The sequence below is a fragment of the Phoca vitulina genome, unplaced genomic scaffold, assembly GCF_004348235.1.
Source record: "Phoca vitulina isolate PV1807 unplaced genomic scaffold, GSC_HSeal_1.0 scaffold71, whole genome shotgun sequence".
Taxonomy (NCBI): Eukaryota; Metazoa; Chordata; class Mammalia; order Carnivora; family Phocidae; genus Phoca; species Phoca vitulina.
This window is the reverse complement of record NW_022589774.1, coordinates 5,697,155-5,716,318: the sequence shown is the minus strand read 5'-3', so window position 1 is coordinate 5,716,318 and position 19,164 is coordinate 5,697,155. Positions and strand designations below refer to the sequence as shown.

At 45.4% G+C, this 19,164-nt stretch overlaps 1 protein-coding gene across 3 annotated transcripts in view; it reads left to right on the top strand.

Moving 5' to 3' along the window:
- Positions 1-19,164, top strand: part of PTPN14 (protein tyrosine phosphatase non-receptor type 14) — a 179,094-nt gene that overhangs the window by 137,352 nt on the left and 22,578 nt on the right. For all 3 annotated transcript variants that reach the window (XM_032393040.1, XM_032393041.1, XM_032393042.1), the window contains 6 exons: positions 1,297-1,385; positions 4,319-4,406; positions 5,219-5,301; positions 7,934-7,991; positions 11,681-11,759; positions 13,768-15,248. In XM_032393040.1, coding sequence (XP_032248931.1) covers positions 1,297-1,385; positions 4,319-4,406; positions 5,219-5,301; positions 7,934-7,991; positions 11,681-11,759; positions 13,768-15,248 — 1,878 coding nt within the window. The remainder of the gene's footprint in view (positions 1-1,296; positions 1,386-4,318; positions 4,407-5,218; positions 5,302-7,933; positions 7,992-11,680; positions 11,760-13,767; positions 15,249-19,164) is intronic.

Here is a 19,164-nt window from a genome sequence, read left to right as displayed (position 1 = left end):
AGCTCTGCTGTCCTCATGCCCCTCCTGTGCTCATGAAGCTCCCAGCCAGTGCTTAGCATCCCAGGCTGGAACGTGAATAGAGGGCCAAGCATCACCCTGCAGGCTGTCCTCCCAGGAATGACAGAGGCCAATGCAAAGGGAGTGAAGCAGCCTGGAAGATGCAGAGACTCTATAGGGTGAAGAACCACCTGCCTGAAATACTGTCCTCAGAGTCTCCAAGATAAAAATATATTACCTCCTTAAAGGAATAGATTGCTTTTAAAAAGGAACACTCAGGGGTGCCTGGGTGGCTCAGCCGGTTAAGAATCTGCCTTTAGCTCAGGTCATGATCCCAGGGCCTGGGATTAAGCCCTGCATTGGGCTCCCTGCTCAGCAGGGAGCCTGCTTCTCCCTTTCCCTGTGCCCCTCCCCCCCTGCTTGTGCTCTCTCGCTCACTCTCTGTCAAATAAATAAATAAAATCTTTACAAAAAAGGAACATTCAGAGAAGAAAGAAGAAAAAAGAGAAAACTCTCAGAAATTAAAAATATATCAAAAATAGAAAAAGTAATAGGTTACAAGATAAATTTAAGAAAATCTCACCAAAAGACGAAGTTACGGAGGAATGTGGGAGGTGGGAGATAAGATGAGAAGGCCAGCCCAGGATGTCCAACATCTGAATAATGGGAGTTCCAGAAGTGAATAGTGGCAGTTTGAGAAAGGATCCCAGGACTGAGGACCATGAGGTTGTAAATCGAAAGACCAAGCACAGTGGATGCAAATAGACACTCACAAGGGCATTAAGTAGTGGAAGTCGGTGCCTCTAGGGAGAGGAAATGGTGGGGCCAGGTCTGCTGTTGGCCTCTTTTAAACAGGCTCCAGAGGATACACTCAGTCCTGCAAACTGTGGGCACATATGATCACACGCTTATGACATGCATACATAATCAAACTACGGACATGTACAATTTTGATTTAAAAAAACCAGAGTGAAAAAGATATTCATTGATGTTCCTGAAAGAGAAAATCATAACAAATCTGAGAAAATCCTCAACTTCTCTCTTGGACACGAAATGTGAAATTGGGATAAAAGAAAACAATACGTATCTATGTATATAGTCCGCTGGGGTGTGCAGTGGGATGAGTCCCTTCAGGGCCGGGTTGCCCATTGCCCTGATGCTATCTGTGGTTCATTCGTCCATGGGCAGGAAATGGGGTGTCCCCCCCCCCGCCGGGTAGGCTGTAGCCCGGGTGCTTGGCTCTTGCCGGTCCGCTGGTCATCTGTTTGGTCACATCGCTCTTCTGTTGATCTTATGCAGGACAATCATGGAAACAGTGTGCACCTGGGCATTTTCTTTATGGGGATATTCGTGAGAAACAGAATTGGAAGACAAGCAGTAATATACAGGTAGTCTTATTTGTCTCTTTTTCCTTTTTCCCCTGAGGGACTCTAGAAAAGCTCACTGAGGATGACAGTGATCCCAATGAGTTAAGAGCCAGACTGTGGGTCAGAGTTGAGCTTTTCTCAACTCAGATAAGATCAGCCCTCTGTGAGATTTGAGCAGTTAGGGAGAAATGCATCTCACTTTTTCCTGGAGGCCTGTTTTGGGGGTGAAGGATAGAGGAAGCTCTTCCTTCCCACTTGACTGCAGGAAAGGTGCTACTTGAACCCTCCTGAGCCAGAAGAGTGGCGCTAAACTCTGTGAGTCTGCTTGGAAGCTGGTTGTCCAGTCAGTCCCGCTGGTTGCCTTTGCCCACGTTATCCATGACCAGCCATTAAATCTGGCTTCTTCCCATTTTCCATCACCCTCTGCCTAACCGCACATGCTAGAGGAGTGTGGACTAATTTCTATATTAAATATATGACATTTTATATTTGTGAAAATGCGTTTTAAAAGCAGTGAATTTGTTATCACAAAGGGCTGGTACTTTTATATTATTTTGCATTTTATTTTTTTCATTCATTCATTTATTTATTTAGGGGAAGGGATAATTGGGTGATGGGCATTATTTTGCATTTTAAATCCTCTTCTCCACTGAACATGAGAGAGAACCAGTACAGGAATTTGGCAGAGTGTCTCCTCCATTACATGTCAATGAGCTTGCTTGTGTTGGTGCCCATAGTCGTCACCATGGTGTCCACGATCTCAAAAACTGCATGCTTTCTTTCATTTACAAGGGCAGTATGGCCGACTCTTTATTACAAGAACAGCTTTCCTGCATGTGCATCTGGTAGGCAGAGCTGTGCACCTAGTGCAGATAATCAAAGACAGCTCTTAAAGCCAAAGCCAAGTCCACCTTCTGGACGTGGATCTTGCCCAGCTGTGTACTCTCTGGATCAGCAGTTGATGCAGGTCATTTTGCAAACGTTTCCCCACCAAAAGCTTCCTAATTGGCTCCTTTCCCCGCTAGGTCTCCACCCTGCCATTATTTTTGTCCACTGATTTTTCTCTTACTCTTTGAATGGAGACATTATTAAAGGAGTGGGGAGAGAGATCTTTGTGGCTGCAGAATAAACTTTTTTACTTTTGGACATACTCCTTCAACTCCATATACCTACAACAAATTATAAAGTAATCAAATAAAACACATAAATTGTGCGGAGTTGTAACTAGACCTTTTTATGCCCACTTAAAGCTGTCCAGGCATTTTGTCCCACGCAGTTCTCCGTAGCTAAATCAATGCTTCATTTTCTCCTTGAGGTTGGAAAAGTAGACAAGTCTTGCATTCCAGCTATGGAGGTTAAATAGAAGAAAATAGCCATTTGAAACTTTGCTGATGATTAGCCACTCATGGTTTGGTTCAGTTCCTTAGGAACTGCTTCCAGACCTCTTCAGCACTTATCTTGAAACCCCTACAGGATGGGAATTTACTTCTACCATACTGTCATGGTAAGAATGTCCCTAGGTGGAGTCGCGTGGTGGAGTGAGGAGTGGATTCAGAGTTTTGGCAGTTGATTTGAAGGAATGGAGCCTGAGGAAACCAAATATCTCTTATCTCTAGAGACCTTCGCTGAGGAATATGTGGCTATGAGTCCGTGTAGATGTAATCTGATGGAATTGTAAGTCAGCAGACAGCTGTGCTGAACACCTGTAGAGAGTACGGCCCCAGCAGATGTCTGTGAACACAGTTGCTTCTGGAGTAATGGAAGGGTGACTGGAGGAAAGCCTGGAAGCCCCAAGTATAGAACTCCTGCATCCCCGATGTGCAGAGTGAACGTGGCTAAGTCCTGTCCTCATTTGTGCTGAAATTGTCTCCTCTCTAAAGTAGGAACAAAAATAGCTGCCTTGTCTACCTTAGAGAGTTCATAAAGAAACCATACTCTACAGATGGGAGGCAATATTATGACTCTTAATTCTTTCAGCAAACATTTATTGAATGCTGCATGCCAGGTACTTGGCTCAGTGTATGGAGGACAGAGACGAAGAAAGCAGAATCTCTAGGCACGGGGCCTGTGGTCTCCTCTGCCTTAGTTAGGGATCTGGTCACAGAAGTAAACAATTGTCATACCATGCGGGGCCCCAGAGAGGACTATACCAGATTCTTTCATGCCATGTGGGTGGTTGGGGATGAGGAAGAGAGAGAAGGCGACTTCTGAGCTGAGTCTTAAAGGAGGAGGATAGGGAAGTGTAATGTTGGCATGAAGAGGCAGTGGGCAGGGAATGATAGACTGGGGCACAGAGTGAAGGTAGGCAGTAGTAAGAGATGGTTAAAGACTGGCTCCAAGTAGGATGGGAAATAGTAGCTTACCTTCCCTTGTCTGGTAGTTATTTCATGTGTCTCATTTTAGCTAAGGTCTTCATGAGGAAAGAAGGAAATGTGTGTGTGTGTGTGTGTGTGTGTGATCAATCACAAAAATGTAGGCACATTAAACATTCCTTGGGCACTTTTTCTTGGTGGCATCATCCGTCCATGGCATACACTGCAACAGAGAATCTGTGTGGATTCTTTGGCCTAGATTCCTGGAAACACATGACTTTAAAATAATATGCTCCCCTCCATCATTAAAAGCAGGGATCATGGGAAATGCTTTGCAGTTTGGAAATGTGAAAAACAAGGCAGAGGATCCTTGAACATTTTCCTCATCGCTAATCCTAAAGGAAACAGTACCTTATGAACAGCAGTATCTAGATGTGGGTTTTACAGGATTTTTAGGTACTTAAGTTGACGCGTGTTGTGTTTTACTTTTTTGCTTGGAGAGAAGGACTATTTAGCTTTCAAAACTATAGTTAAATCATAATTTGTCAAATGAGACTCACCAGTAAAAGACGACCCTCCTACGCTGATTCATAACTGCATGGGACATCGTTGGCAAACCCAGTTGCCTTATCTTTTGACCAGGTGGAATGATATCGGGAATATCGCTCACAACAAGTCTACTATTCTGGTGGAGCTCATCAACAAAGAAGAGACTGCCCTCTTTCACACGGTAAGCAAAATGAAAGACAGGGGCAGGGTCCGACAGGCAGGTGGCTGTTTGATTTCTCACCTCACAATATCCTTTCCTTGCTCTCCATATCATGATAGAGTAAGTATTCTCTTGAACTAATAACTGCCCAGCCCTCGCCCAGTGCCATCATCACTCATTTCCGGATAGTGGTGGCAATTTCCCGTTCAAAACGCCAGGTTTCCAAGCTGAGTTTGGACTCTGGGATTTGGGTTCGTCCACCTGCTGTGTTTGTGGCAGATCACATGTCTGGCGTGCCGCGTTCCTCAGCGCTCAAGTTACAGCCCGCATCCAGTAACCCCTCGATGATACTGCCTGGCATTTTCTTTAGCCGGCTGACCTGGATTTCCTTCCCCACCACAGCCCAAGCCTGGCCTGAAGAAAAGGGAGTGCTCGCCCTTCTGTTGAGCGCCCCCTTGAGGGCCAAGGCTGTTCATGCACCTCACTGCCATCTCAGTGGTGCTCAGTGTTCATTCCAGGCTCTGTCTTCATTCCTTTCTTTCTTTTTAAAGCAGTTGGTTTGGAACTGTGTGAAGACATGCCGGCTCATCAGTGTAAGCCCTGTGCCTTGAGCCTAGAGGATTCTTTAACTGACGGATTGTCTGCATCCTTGGGTGGGCTTCCTAGCCACGCTCGCCGTAGGGTTTCAGCACCTGGGTTTGCGGCTCAGGGTGCTGTTTTGTGCTTGGCCTGATGGGAGGAAGGGATGTGGTCCCGTTCAGGAGAATCCTAGGGAAATGCATCTACAACCAAACCAATGTTTATTTTCCCCCCCCCCTCTCTCCTTTTCCAAGGACGATATTGAAAATGCCAAGTACATTTCTCGGTTGTTTGCTACACGGCACAAGTTTTACAAACAAAACAAAATCTGCACTGAGTAAGTAACCATGTAGTCCACCCCCCTCACCCAGTGGCTTGCTCCAGTTCAATTCGTGTGCTTTAGGGATGTCGTGGATCGCTTAGATTGCATTTTCCATTCGCCCTCTTCCCTCCTTCCTCGCGGAAGCTAAAGGAATAAGCTGAATCCAGGCAGGAGTGAAAGAACTTTAATGATGAAGTGTCTGGCGTAGTGCATATGCCTGGAGAGAAAATAATTCACAAATTGACTGTGAGTGCTTGACTACCTGGATGGGTTGGCCCGCATTAGTGCCTTTCCGTCCTCTGCTAGGAGTTTGGAGGAGCCGAGCCGTTCCCAATTTGCCAGGGTGCCCCTTCGTGTCAGATGCAGAGTACGTTCAGAAGTGTGGAACAGAGTGGCAAGCCAACTTGAAAGAAAAGAAGCCTCTGTCATCCTCAGCCCTGTTTCTCTTACACAGTTGGCTAACCCTGCGTGTGCCTCTGGGTCATGTCATCTGCCTGTAAATGAGAGGCCAGGGTAATTACAGGAAGCCTTGGAAGACACTAATAGATGTCACGAGTCCATGTGTGTTTTTTAAATCTAATTTGGAAATAAAGACGATAAAGGGAGTCTGATACGGGAACTTAAATGTGACCTGACCTTGGATGTGGCGTCGCTGGGCCTCACGCTATCATTGCCTTTATTTTGGTTGCCTTCAAAAGACGGTCCTCAGCAGAGAACATTCGGCAGTTGGCGCGCCCAAGGTGCTTAATTGTGTTTCAAAGAATTCGGGGATATAAATGCAAGAGAGGAACTGCTTTTGCGTTCCCCCAGTGGACACATCCAAGAGCGTGAGAGCATTGTCCCAGAGCAGTTCCTGCTGAAAATAGCGGCTGCTTTAGAACGGGAGCCTCACGTCCTGACAGACTTTCTTCTCTACACGATGGAGGCTCTTTCAAGCCAGTCATTGCAACTGGTCACTGTCGGAGTCTGAAAGGCGAGGCCATAGTTAGCAGGGCTGCCAGCGAAGTTTGCAAATGTAAATTCAGAGGGGCAGTGACCGGGGACGGGCAAGTGAAACAGCCGTAACGAGGGCCGTGCGCGCGTGCGCACACGCACGCACACGTGCCCTTCTTTTGAACCGGTTCCCTATAGATCACTTCTGTGCGGGTCTGCTCTGCCGTTGCCTTGCATTTGTGGGGGTGTCTTGGGCATGAACAGGATTTCCGTGGTTGACTTCTGGAGGGGGAATTAAAATTGTTCTGAGAAGTGAATTTTACTGTGGTCTTCTGGTTTGACCATTTCTCAGCAAGTGGATTTATCATGAAATTTTCAGCGTATTTTTATCTTGTGTTGGTCTAATATTAGTGAACAGCCTATGTCAGAGTGAAAACTAAAGGAAATTGTGTTTTCTTTTCTACTTCTGTAATAACTGTTCTTCTCCTGTTCCTAACCAGGTGTGAGAGGTTCCTAACCTCTTCTCTGATAAGAACCGGAACTCTCTAATATTTATACACACATACCCCATATACACAATAAATTCTGAATCTCAGTGCAGACTGCATTAAGGCCTAGGATAACCCCCTGGAGTTTTATGAATCTAGCATCATCTTAACAGCATCCTCCTCTAGAGCTCCACACCCTGACCTCTAAGACTGTCACTGATTTTTATTTTTATTTTTTGCTCACAGAGCTACTGCTTGTCATCTTCCCATATAGCTCCAGGGAGTGGTTCCCATATTTCTTGACTTGAGAAGAAAAATTGCAGGTCTTATAATAATATTATAAAACCTATAATCTAGGTCTTATAATATTATATTTAGCCAGTTGTTAAAAAACATCCAACATTACTATACTGTTTCCATCACTTCATAAAAGAAAAGATGTAAAAGGGTAGGAAAGATGAACTACCAGACTAAGGAGAGTGCTTTAAATTGAAGAATTCTAGCTTTATGGAAAACTCTACATGTCCTTTTTTTGTGTTTTTGTTTTTGTCTTTTTATGATTTCACTGAGGACTAGGGAAAGTGTTGCTCTGGAATTTGGGACCATTTCTCAAAGGCACCTTTGATTTCAGTGCTCCAGAATTTGATAATACTCTTAGTCCCCACACATTTGTATCTCTACATTAAAAAAAAAAAAATTCACGTTCATTCTCAGTCTAGAAAGGATCTGATTAGATAAATATTTGTAGTCGGTATTGTCTTAATTCAAAAAGACCTTTATATGGTCTTACTCAAACATATTTAATCTATTTTGGATTTCATTTGACTGGCAGCATTTTAAAAAATATTGTTTCTACTTGCTGTTTTTCATGATGAAAGATTTTAGACATTCACAAAGATACAAAGAATACAATTTTTAAAAATCCATGTAATAATAGTGATATTTTTCAGTCTTGCTTATTTCTCTCATAATCTTTCTTTGGAAATAAGCCTTACTCTTCTGTAAAACTTATTATCTAAGGGTCATATGCTCCAAACATTTTGAAAATAAAATAATAAAAAGGAAATTAAAATTTTTCATAGCCTCATCACTCAGAAATAAATGTTTACATTTTGCTGTAAATTACTTACCCATCTTGTCTTTTTTACCCTCTCTTGTCTTTCTGGTTGACTTACGTCTTATAAATACAATGACTGTTCTCATTTTTTTTTTAACTTTTCATGCAGACAATCAAATTCTCCACCCCCCATCAGACGCCAACCCACCTGGAGCCGATCCTCTCTGGTATGTATAAAGTCTTCAATAATCAAGTGGTCTGACTGTTGAGGATGGAGTGTCCTTTTGTTGCTAATTTGAGAGGGGACATGCCTAGGGCATCATGACCAGGTGAGATCTGATGAGAACACAGAAAGAGCTTCAGTCTGCCAAGCAGGTGTGATGAACATCCCTGTCCCATTCATGTCCCATCATGTGGGACATCCGTGTGCCCATCCACGGCCATCACTTCTTGAAATGTGGCTCAAGGTTCACCCCTTAAGAGTAAGTCTCAAGGCCGATGAGACCATGTTTCTTCAGTGTGCAACCTATTGTGTGTGTTTTTGTCCACTTGCTCATCTTTGGTTTTATCACTCACTGTTCCTGGTTGTTACATACAGACATGTCTTCAGTTACAAGCTCCACGAATTCTTTAGTATTCACTGCCCATAGATAGATCTTAATAAACTAGATAGAAAATGCTTTCTGGGGAGCCTGGGTGGCTCAGTCGGTTAAGCATCCGACTCTTGATTTGGGCTCAGGTCATGATCTCAGGGTTGTGAGATCGAGCCCCACATCGGGTTCTGTGCTGGGTGTGGAACCTGCTTAAGATTCTTTCTCTCCCTCTCCGCCTTTCCCTCTCTTAAAAGAAAGAAAGAAAGAAAAGGAAACAAAAAGAAAGTGCTTTTTAAATGAACCCAAATTGAATGAGTTTACTGTTGATGGTCTCAGGTAGGGTATTTGGTAGAGAAGATTAATTGCACATCTTTTAATTTTAAGGTCAACAATATTGATCTACTGAATTGATCTACTTTTCTATCTAACACTAGTTTTTTTAAAAAACTCCTTCTGAATAAGGAAACACAACTCTGATTTCAGTCATATGTTCTGTCTTAGGCTGTGTTTTATTTTGAGGATGACTTAAGGATAATATCATAGAAAGATCCAGGAGAGTTGGCTTCCTTTAAAGTATCTACTTGTTTTAAGCCATAATTCTTATGTTTTAGGTTGTGATGTCTGACACAAAATCAAAATAAACATGTGACCTTTAAAATTTTTTAGTGAGCATTCGAGATGATAGAATAAAATTGAATTTTTCCTCATACATAATGTATACCCTATAGCACATCTTTAACTTGTCTTTTAAAAGGAAAGTTTTGAGGATTTTTTTTTTTTCTGGGAAATGCATAGACAATGAACTCTTAGAATTCTAGAGTTGCACCATTATGTCATCACATTCCTAAGTCCCCACATGAATATTATTAATCTTGCTATCATGCACAATATCTCACAAGTGGCCCTCACCTTGGAGATCTAGAGGGTCACTTTGGGCTTTTCCCTTGTGGCATTAATAGATTTGTTCACGGCACTGGCTTCTTTATGTTCCTCCTTTGTGAATGTTATTTTTATTTTTTCTTTAGAGTCCACATGTCGTCATTAGGGAGATAATTTTTCACTTATGTCCATGAAACACCATGAGGACAAAGTATTGTAATGCTGTCTTGTGATTGGATCTCATCTTATCTAGAGAAGATAAAGAGGCTTTAGACAGTCTTCAGGAAGCCAAATTCAAGGCTTCCCTCTTTCCTATACCCTTTAGGCTTAAACCATTTCACCAGGAGTTCCCTGGGATGAGTGGATGAGTGACGTGGTCTCTTTTTGGCTTCCTTGCTGATAACCAGGATTGCTTTTTTTTTTTTTTCCTTGCCCTTCTGCTGCCTATGTTTTGGCATCTCACTTGTTTCTGTATTAGCAGGTCTGGAAAGAAAGAGAATAATATGCATTATATATATGTAATATATATATATAAGAAATATGGAATAAATAATATCCTGAAATGGTATTTGGAGGATTCACTATTTTGTGTTTCGCTGTACACTTATGCAAGTTCATAAACAGTCACTTACTTATTGGATTTTTTTTTTTTAAATAAGCGAGAGAAGGCAGCGAGCCAACTGTGCTTTACCATGTGTTCCTGTTACCTCCTCTGAATCCCTCCCCGCTGTTTTTGTTTTGTTTGTTTGTTTGTTTGTTTCAAGCCTCAAAACTGGCTGTCCCACTCTGGAAAAACTGAGTTGAATTATGCATTACCATGAAGAGGAAAAATACTTTAAAATTGTGATGCAAAAACCAGCCAAAGGGAGATTTGGGAATATTTAGAAAAGCTGATACCTACACAGCACCTCTTCTTTGTTACCATGACCTAATTTCTTAGATAAATTTCAGTTCTTTATTTCTTCTGTCTTGACTCTTTTTAATGTTTGGGTCTCTTGTCTTCATCACCTTCTTTATTTGCACTTTTGATGCTTAAGCATTATTTGGGCAGAGGAAATGGGAGATGAGTTACCCACCCAGCTTCCGATTCTGGAGAGTGCTCTTCTTTCACTGAGGGCTTCTGAGAAAGTGTGACCCCTGCTGGCTTTGGGTTTTTTGGCTTGATCTCAACTTCTTTCCTAGAGCCGTAACATTTAAACCAGTATCCATAAGGCTAATTTTAAAATAATCAAATAGAAATATAAGATATCCTGTTTGGTGGTTTACAAGCTTAAAGTTTTTTTAAAAGTTTTTTTTTTTTTTTTTTTTAGTATCAAAGCTTTTTCTTCAAGTTCTCACCTGGAACCCCAATATATAAATAAAAGGGATATTGTTTGTGATGGGGGTGGGGTGGGGGAAGAGGCCTGATTTGATTGACAAGAAGCTGTGACCTACTCAGGTTCAGTGTCTTGTTTTAGATCATCATTAGCAACTAATCATATTTCTTTATTTGGCTTACCAAATATTGAACCTGTCTAAGCATTTTTTTTCCCCTTGGAGTTTACCCTTGCCTACAGCAGGAAGTCAATCAGATTGAGGCTTAAATGCCATCTTTAAGAATCTCTTGGAAAAGATTCTTCACTGAAGGGGGGGCAGGGAGATGGTTGAACTGAATTCCTTGCAACACCTTCCCACATTGGGTTCTACAATGGGAAGTCCATAGGTGGTCTTGAGAACTACACACTTATTGTTGTGGATCACCTTTCAGATTTTTACATGAGTTTGCAAGTGGACCCAGCTCAACACTCCCCCTGTCCCTATTGGAGATTGATGTGGTGTTGTGAACGAGGGTCATAGGTACAGCCAACTTTGAATAGAATGAATGAGAGTTCCCCCATAGTCTCACTATATCTTTTTTTTTTTTTTAAGATTTTATTTATTTATTTGATAGAGAGAGACACAGTGAGAGAGGGAACACAAGCAGGGGGAGTGGGAGAGGGAGAAGCAGGCTTCCCGCAGAGCAGGGAGCCCAATGCGGGGCTCGATCCCAGGACCCTGGGATCATGACCTGAGCTGAAGGCAGATGCTTAATGACTGAGCCACCCAGGTGCCCCAGTCTCACTATTTCTTAGGTAGAAGAGAATAATATCCATGTTCTGAGTTATTCCTGAAAAAAGGCATTGGGAGTTTTGCAAGTGTATCAGGAAATAGAAGATATGTTCATTGTAGCCTCTTTATCTCTCCCACCTTGAACCAGCCTCCCTGTTCCTCCCTTTCCTGTTTCTCCAGTCCTAAACTTAGTGAGGAGATGGGGGTACAGATGAGCGAAAGAGGGATGGGTCAAGGGCGGACAGGCAGGTGCTTCCCTGCAGGTGTGGGTGAGTGATGGGCGGGTTCCCTGCGAGGGAGTGTCCGCCGCCCCTTGTGCCGTGGCCTTCCCACCTTTGTTGTGTTCTCTCTTTCAGCCCCGACAGCAGCCATACATCTTGCCTCCCATGCACGTCCAGTGTGGGGAACACTACTCGGAAACGCATACTTCACAAGGTAACGGGCTTGCCATTTTCCCTTCTTCAGACGAAAAGTTGAGGACCTGTGAGCAGTAAAGATGATATTTTTTTTTTTTAGATGACAGTCATACTTTTGTTTTGACTTTGTCATTGTCTGAATGACAAGAGGCAGCAGCTTCGATTTATGAAAGGCATAGCATGTCATTGGCCCCCAAGAGGAAAATTTTTCCAGAATTGGCTGCCAAGGGAGTTGGGAGAAGGCAGGGGGCAAGTTCCTTTTCCTCCTGCCTCTGGTAAGTGGGCTTTGAGAAGAGAGAGGGACAGTAAGCCCAATGGAACTGCCCCTGTCGGAAAGCTTGGAACAGTCAACTGGGCTCTCATGGGGACAGAGAATACAGGCGTCCAGAATACTTAAAAGAAAGGCACAAATCCTCTCAACTCCTCTTTTTACATTATTGCTTGCCAGTTGTCTGTGCACTTGTTCTTGCCTCTGACTACATCTGTTTTCTTCCTCTTTTTCTCCACCAAACACCACCATGCAAGATGTGTGAGAAAAATTCATTCCAATAATAATGATTATAATAATCACAATTAACGTTTATAGGGCAATTCCTCTCCCTAAGCAGTGTGCTAAGCCCTTGCAACGTATTATTTCATTTAATCCTCGAACCCACGCAATAGGTACCATTATTCCATTTTGCAGATACAGAAAGTGGGACACAGAAGGAGTGTTGGAGGAACTTGGAGAGGAAAACTGGTGTCAAGAGCTAGGGCTCTTCGTCATTACACTAAACTGCATTGCAAAAAAGGAATGATATTAAACTTGGATGTTGACAATCTGTTAAATGGATAATTAGTTTCTGTGTTACTGTATGCCGCCTATTTTGAATCTCTCTGTGCTATCAGTGTGAGTATGGAAACTTAGATAATCAAGACTATTTAATAAAACACTACTTTTTATAAGCAGACTAGCAGAGTTGCCCTGCTTCTGTGGGAAAGCATGAAACCCCACTAGAGGTAGAGAAGGGGGACACCTTTGTCTCTGTGTTTTGCTGGTTTTTCTTACCCAGCTTATCTCATCTGGTTTGGGACCATACTCCTCTTCAGGCAGCTGAGTGTTTTCAGTCACCTTTTCTGGTTGTTGGGGGTGTTTTGTTTTGTTTGCCTTTCTGCCTTGTCTTCCTCTACTTTGCTCATGCTTAAATCCATAGTGTGAAAATGAATGTACTTCGCCTGCCAAAAAGTGTCTCAGCAAGAGGTTGCCTCTGTGTGTGTGTGTGTGTGTGTGTGTGTGTGTGTGTGTACGTACGTACGTACATGGGTACGTACCTAGAATGGGCCTGACTTTAGAAATCTACTCTTTATCCCTTTAGATACCTCCTTAAGGTATTATTAATTTTAATGTGAATTGACCTCAGTGAGGAAACCAATTCTAGAGGAGAGTTTTAGGCAGTGGCTAAAAGAATCCCTGCTTCTGAATTTGCCTCCTCTGGTTGCTGATCAGAACAAACTAGCCATGCATGCTGACGTCCTGGCTGCGTCGCTTAATGTGTCTTAATGAATGCTCAGCCATCCCTCGGGTAAGGGGACCTTTTCCACTGCCGTCAAGAACATGAGCCTCAGGTACTCAGTAACGTCAAATCTGTTGCCCTGTTAAAGTTCTTGACTTCCTGGCCCCAATATCCAGTCCTCTGTTGCTGGACCCTGTGCAGGAAGACCAGTTTACCCCCCAGGAGGGCCATTGTTGGTGCCTGATTGCAGAGCTCATGGCAAAATCGAGAACTGAGCCAGGTGATGACTAATCCAAATGTGCCTAGTTTCCTTTGATTAGATTCCCTTTTTCTTGTTAGTATGCTTTAAAGTGTTCCTTCTGTATGTTGGCATCCCACCCAAGAGTTCTTCGTTTTTCCATGGAATATGTGGGGGGGGAGACCACAGGATTTCACTTCTAATGACTTGTAAAAATCACGCCCCTGAGTGTGAGGACGAAGGTAGTTGAGGCAGGATGATGGGGAGGCTCACGTGCCTTCGTTTGCCTTCTGTAGACAGCATTGTCCCCGGGAATGAAGAAGCCTTATACCGCAACTCTCACAACAGCCTGGACCTAAACTATCTAAACGGCGCCGTCACCAATGGCAGTGTGTGCAGTGCTCACAGCATCAACTCCCTCAGCTGCTCCCAGACGTTCATCCAGGCCTCTCCCGTGTCCTCCAACCTCAGTATCCCGGGCAGCGACATCATGCGGGCGGACTACATCCCTAGCCACCGCCACAGCGCCATCATCGTGCCGTCCTACCGGCCGACGCCCGACTATGAGACAGTCATGCGGCAGATGAAGAGGGGGGTCATGCACGCGGACAGCCAGAGCCAGTCTCTGCGAAACCTCAACATCATCAACACGCATGCCTACAACCAGCCAGAGGATCTGGTGTACAGCCAGCCCGAGATGCGGGAGAGGCACCCCTACACAGTCCCCTATGGGCCACAGGGCGGCTACGGTAACAAACTCGTCAGTCCGTCTGACCAGATAAACCCAAAGAACAACATGGTGCCCAGCAAGCCGGGGGCAAGTGCCATCTCCCACACGGTGAGCACGCCGGAGCTGGCCAACATGCAGCTGCAAGGCACCCAGAACTACAGCACGGCCCATATGCTCAAAAACTATCTCTTCAGGCCGCCGCCCCCCTACCCGCGGCCGCGCCCTGCCACCAGCACCCCGGACCTCGCCACCCACCGGCACAGGTACGTCAGCGGCAGTAGCCCTGACCTGGTGACCCGCAAAGTGCAGCTCTCCGTGAAGACCTTCCAAGAGGACAGCGCCCCGGTGGTGCACCAGTCTCTCCAGGAGGTGAGCGAGCCCCTCACGGCCACCAAGCACCACGGCACGGTGAATAAGCGCCACAGTCTGGAGGTGATGAGCAGCATGGTGCGGGGCATGGAAGCCATGACCTTGAAGTCGCTCAACATCCCCATGGCTCGCCGAAACACCCTCCGGGAGCAGGGGTCCCCCGAGGAGGTTCCGGGGAGCCACGAGGCTCACCAGCTTCCCCATTACCACCACAAGAAGACTTTCTCGGATGCCACCATGCTGATCCACAGCAGTGAGAGCGAGGAGGAGGAGGAGGAGGAGGCCCCGGGATCGGTGCCCCAGATCCCCGTGCTCCGGGAGAAGATGGGGTACAGTGCTCAGCTACAGGCAGCCTTGGCCCGGATCCCAAACAAACCCCCACCCGAGTACCCTGGCCCAAGGAAAAGTGTTAGCAATGGGGCGCTGAGGCAAGACCAGGTCAGCCTGCCTCCTGCCATGGCCAGGGCCAGGGTCCTGAGACACGGGCCGGCCAAGGCCATCAGCGTCTCCCGAGCTGACCAGCTGGCCGTGGCTGGGCCTTCCCTCGGTCCGTCCATCTCTGAACCCGACCTGACGAGCGTGAAGGAGCGGGTCAAAAAAGAGCCTGTGAAGGAGAGACCCGTGTCCGAGATGTTCTCCCTGGAAGACAGCATTGTAGAGAGAGAGATGGCCCTCAGGGTAAGTGTCTTGCTCTCCCAGGGCGGAGTCTGCCCCCCCCCCCCCCCCCGCAGCCTCCTCTGCTCCTTTGCCATGACTCAGAGCATAAAAGCACCCGGATGCTGGGCACTGGAGAAGGTGCGGGGCTTATCCAGGGCATGTGTTGGGGAGTTGGAGAATCAGTGGGCATTTCATCAGGCACTATCTTCTTTCACAAAACTTTGTGTTTTACTCTTTCAGCTAAATTTTCCGTGTTCATTCAGGGCTTCTAATTGGTGTACTTGGCACCCAGCGCCGTCATGGAGTCAGCATGCTGCAGGCTGGTTTTCGGGACGGAGTCCAGGCCAGCATCATGCTCTTTATTCAGGGTCACTTACGCTGTTGTGTGAGCTGCTAGGAGCTCTCCTTCCTACGTCTCTTGTTGGTTCTTCCAGGGGAAAGCATTTTTCCCCGATTATAGTGTAAGAGAGCAGCATCCCTTCAGAGCATAGCTTTGTGTGGAGATCTCTGTGTCAGGATGGCTCACCAGCATTGACTGGACCATGATGTGTCCAGCCTTATCAGATTTTCTTTCAACAGATGTTTAACACAAACCACGAACACTGCAGTAAACTCGCAAGTTCACCATTGAGCTTCAGTTCCCCATTAAGCTCATTCTATCAGAATTCACACACGTGCGTGTGAATACATGCATGTATCCACACACACTGACAACATTTGAAGATGCCTGATACTAGACATAAGTAACTGTCATTCAGCTGTGTACCAGCTGGGGACCAGGTCTGTTGCCACAGCAGGAGTGTGTAGGTAACAGGTGCACACACAGACCAACAAAGTGAATTATCTCCTAATGAGGAAATTGATAGATTGTAGTTGCTACTTTAAAATTTTATTTATTCATTGTATTTTAGAGAGAGAGAGAGCGGGGGGAGGGGCCGAGGGAGAGGGAGAGAATCTCAAGGGGACTTCGAGCTGAGTGTGATCCCACGACCCTGAGATCATGACCTGAGCTGAAACCAAGAGTCAGACGGTTCACTGACTGAGCCCCCCAGGTGCCCCTGTTGTTGCTACTTTAAAAAAAAAACAACAAACTTCAGATTACCATTGCTGCTTGTTCTGGAAATTTTCACTCCCTTAAAAAGTGAAAAATCATTTCATTACAACTAAGCAGACCCTCCTTGACTTCTCCTCTGCAGGTACCACATCTCTACGGTAAGGTAGCTGGCGCTTAGGAACTCCAGAGTGGCTGCCAAGTTAAAATTTGCTTCGAGGGGGTTCTTAGACTCCCTTCCTTTATAAGTCTCCCTGCACCCCAGTGGGTAATCAAGCTGAGAGAACAGTTAAAGGCCAAAGTTTTAAGGAAGCCACATTTTGGGGTCCAGGGATCTAATCTGTAGCAACATTACTTTATTTTTTAATTTTTTTTAAAGATTTTATTTATTTGACAGAGACACAGCGAGAGGGAATACAAGCAGGGGGAGTGGGAGAGGGAGAAGCAGGCTTCCCGCTGAGCAGGGAGCCCAACACACGGGGCTCGATCCCAGGACCCCGGGATCATGACCTGAGCCGAAGGCAGACGCTTAACGACTGAGCCACCCAGGTGCCCCTGGAGCAACATTATTACTTTAGACAAATTTTCAGAACATTCCCAGCAGCTCCAATTTGGCCCTGAGTAGAGTAGCGCTAAGAATTTGGTACAGGCATAACTTTTTCCACTTTTTGCAAACCTAGAGGGAAATTGTGAAAGATGTGCTTGTGCCTCTGGCCAATAAAACCATTTGGCTGGGGGATGGAATGAAACACGGGGGTGGCGCCATGGGGGAGAGCTTTCCCAGCTTGGAAAAAGTCATGCATTGGTAGAAATGGATTTTCAGCACGTCTCGGCCCCAGGGGCTCCTTTACCACAACTCAAGAACCTGTCAGTTCGAGCGTTCGGCTCTGCTGTTGCCCCTGCTGATTTGATGTTTATTGACACCTACATGGTCCCGTAGCTTCATGGTGGTCATCTTCATCCTCTCCTCTTGTTACCTGTATTCATCAAAACCCTGGATCCAAACCCGTGGTTCTGACTCCCTACACAGAGCTTCATGCATCATCACAGAGAAGCAAGGGAGTGTCCACTGTTTTTCCTGCGTGCTCTCCCACCCCATCCATATGGATAATAGCAAATAACTGATTTCACCCCTTAATTGTAGCTCAGGAACATCATTACCCCATCCCTACTTCATTTTCCCATTGACTCTTTTTTTCCCCCCCAAATTATATATACTCAGGAGCTCAGGGACTGCTGCCCTTGGCTGGTGTCTTGACCTTAGAGAAGGACTAGGAGGTTCTTCAGTGAGCCACTGTGCCAGTGAGTGGCTCTGAAGGTTGGGATGGTTCTCCATCTGTTCTTTTTTATCAAGAAACTCCCTCCCCCCCCCACCCCCGTGCCCTTCCCACATCTCAGATGCTCTTCTGCCCTCCCCACCATGGGCAGCTTGTGCCTGGCTTGTTAGGAATGGGTAAGAATGGAGAAAGCTGTCCAGGCTTCTCTAGGATAAGAAAACAGAAAATTTAGCCAAAGGGGAACTGGAGGGGGACAGGTATGGTGAGAATGTCCCCTGTGGGCAACTCTCCATAATTTTGGAGCCACTTGTCTCATTGATGGATGATTCAGGCCCGCCGTTGTGGTAGGGTCCTCCTTCCGGCTTCTGCTGCCGTGAGCACATTTCACTGTTTGTAGCCCCTGAACCGCAAATTGGGTGCCAGGAACAGAAAAGGCCAAATCAGATTTTTGAGTTACTTATTTTTTATCTCTGGTAACAAGCTGATAGGATAGGTGAGAAGGAACTAAGAGAAGTCGTTTATCGTGGGGTTTCGGTTTTCACTAGGTAACTAGTAATCCTTTCCTGAGAAAGACATGTTAGTTACTTTTTGCCTTAGGCCTCGTTAGTGTCACCTTACAGTACAGATGGGAAGGAAGCAGAAGGACTGTTTGGAGGACCTTAGGGACTTTTTTTTCCCCAAAATGATTGCTTTTCTCAGAATTTTGCAAAGGAAGTGAAGTGTTCCCATTTAAAAGAGGTGACGGGGAAAAAATTATTTCTCACAGACACAAACTAATAAGCAGACGAACAAAAGCCCAAAATTGAAATCTGGAATCTTCAAAATCTTCCTGGGATTGAGAGGCCAGGGCCATTCTTTTGGCTGAAGGTGAATCCGCCTTTTCTCACTTTCCCACAGTTAGTCTTCCTCTGAGATGTTCCTTTAGTTTGTCTGCTGGGTCGGTCCTGTCACTGGATGAAGCATCTTATTGGCGGCCGTCACTCAGAAGGGCCAGGGCTCCGTTCTGACTAGGTGACATTGAGAGGCTGATGGGATGCATGTGGAACCGGTTCTAATGCCTGCCTGTCCCCCCACACTTGGAATAATCCACTAACCCTTTGTCCTCCACCAGCACCATGGCTCCATCACCACACCTCTTGGGGGAGTAACTTTTTAAATGATAGACTCAGGAAAAAAAAAAAAACCTTAAGCCTTGAAGAGAAACCAGGGATAAGATGACCCCTTCACCTGTGGCAGCCAAAGGAATCGACAGAACGGTTTCACTTCTGTTAGGATCAAAATCTTAAATGCTGTTTAACTCCTCTGCTCGTATGCTTTAGGAAGTTCTGCTATTCTTCTGCCTTCTAAGACAAAACTATTTTTGGGAAATGCTCTCACTGGCTAGCCTGAGTAAAAGGAGATTTCTTTTATAACTCAGTCCATTTAGGGGGCACAAGAAAGCACAGCAGTAGACATAACCAGAACCTTGACTGATCCAGTTTCAGAATGTTGGTGCAGGTGAGGATGGAGAGGAAATCAAAATGCCACAAACAGGGGCCACGCGTTGACCTCCAACCCTTTCCCAGAATGGGCTCCTTAGCCCCCAAATCCATATTCTCCCATAGCTGTG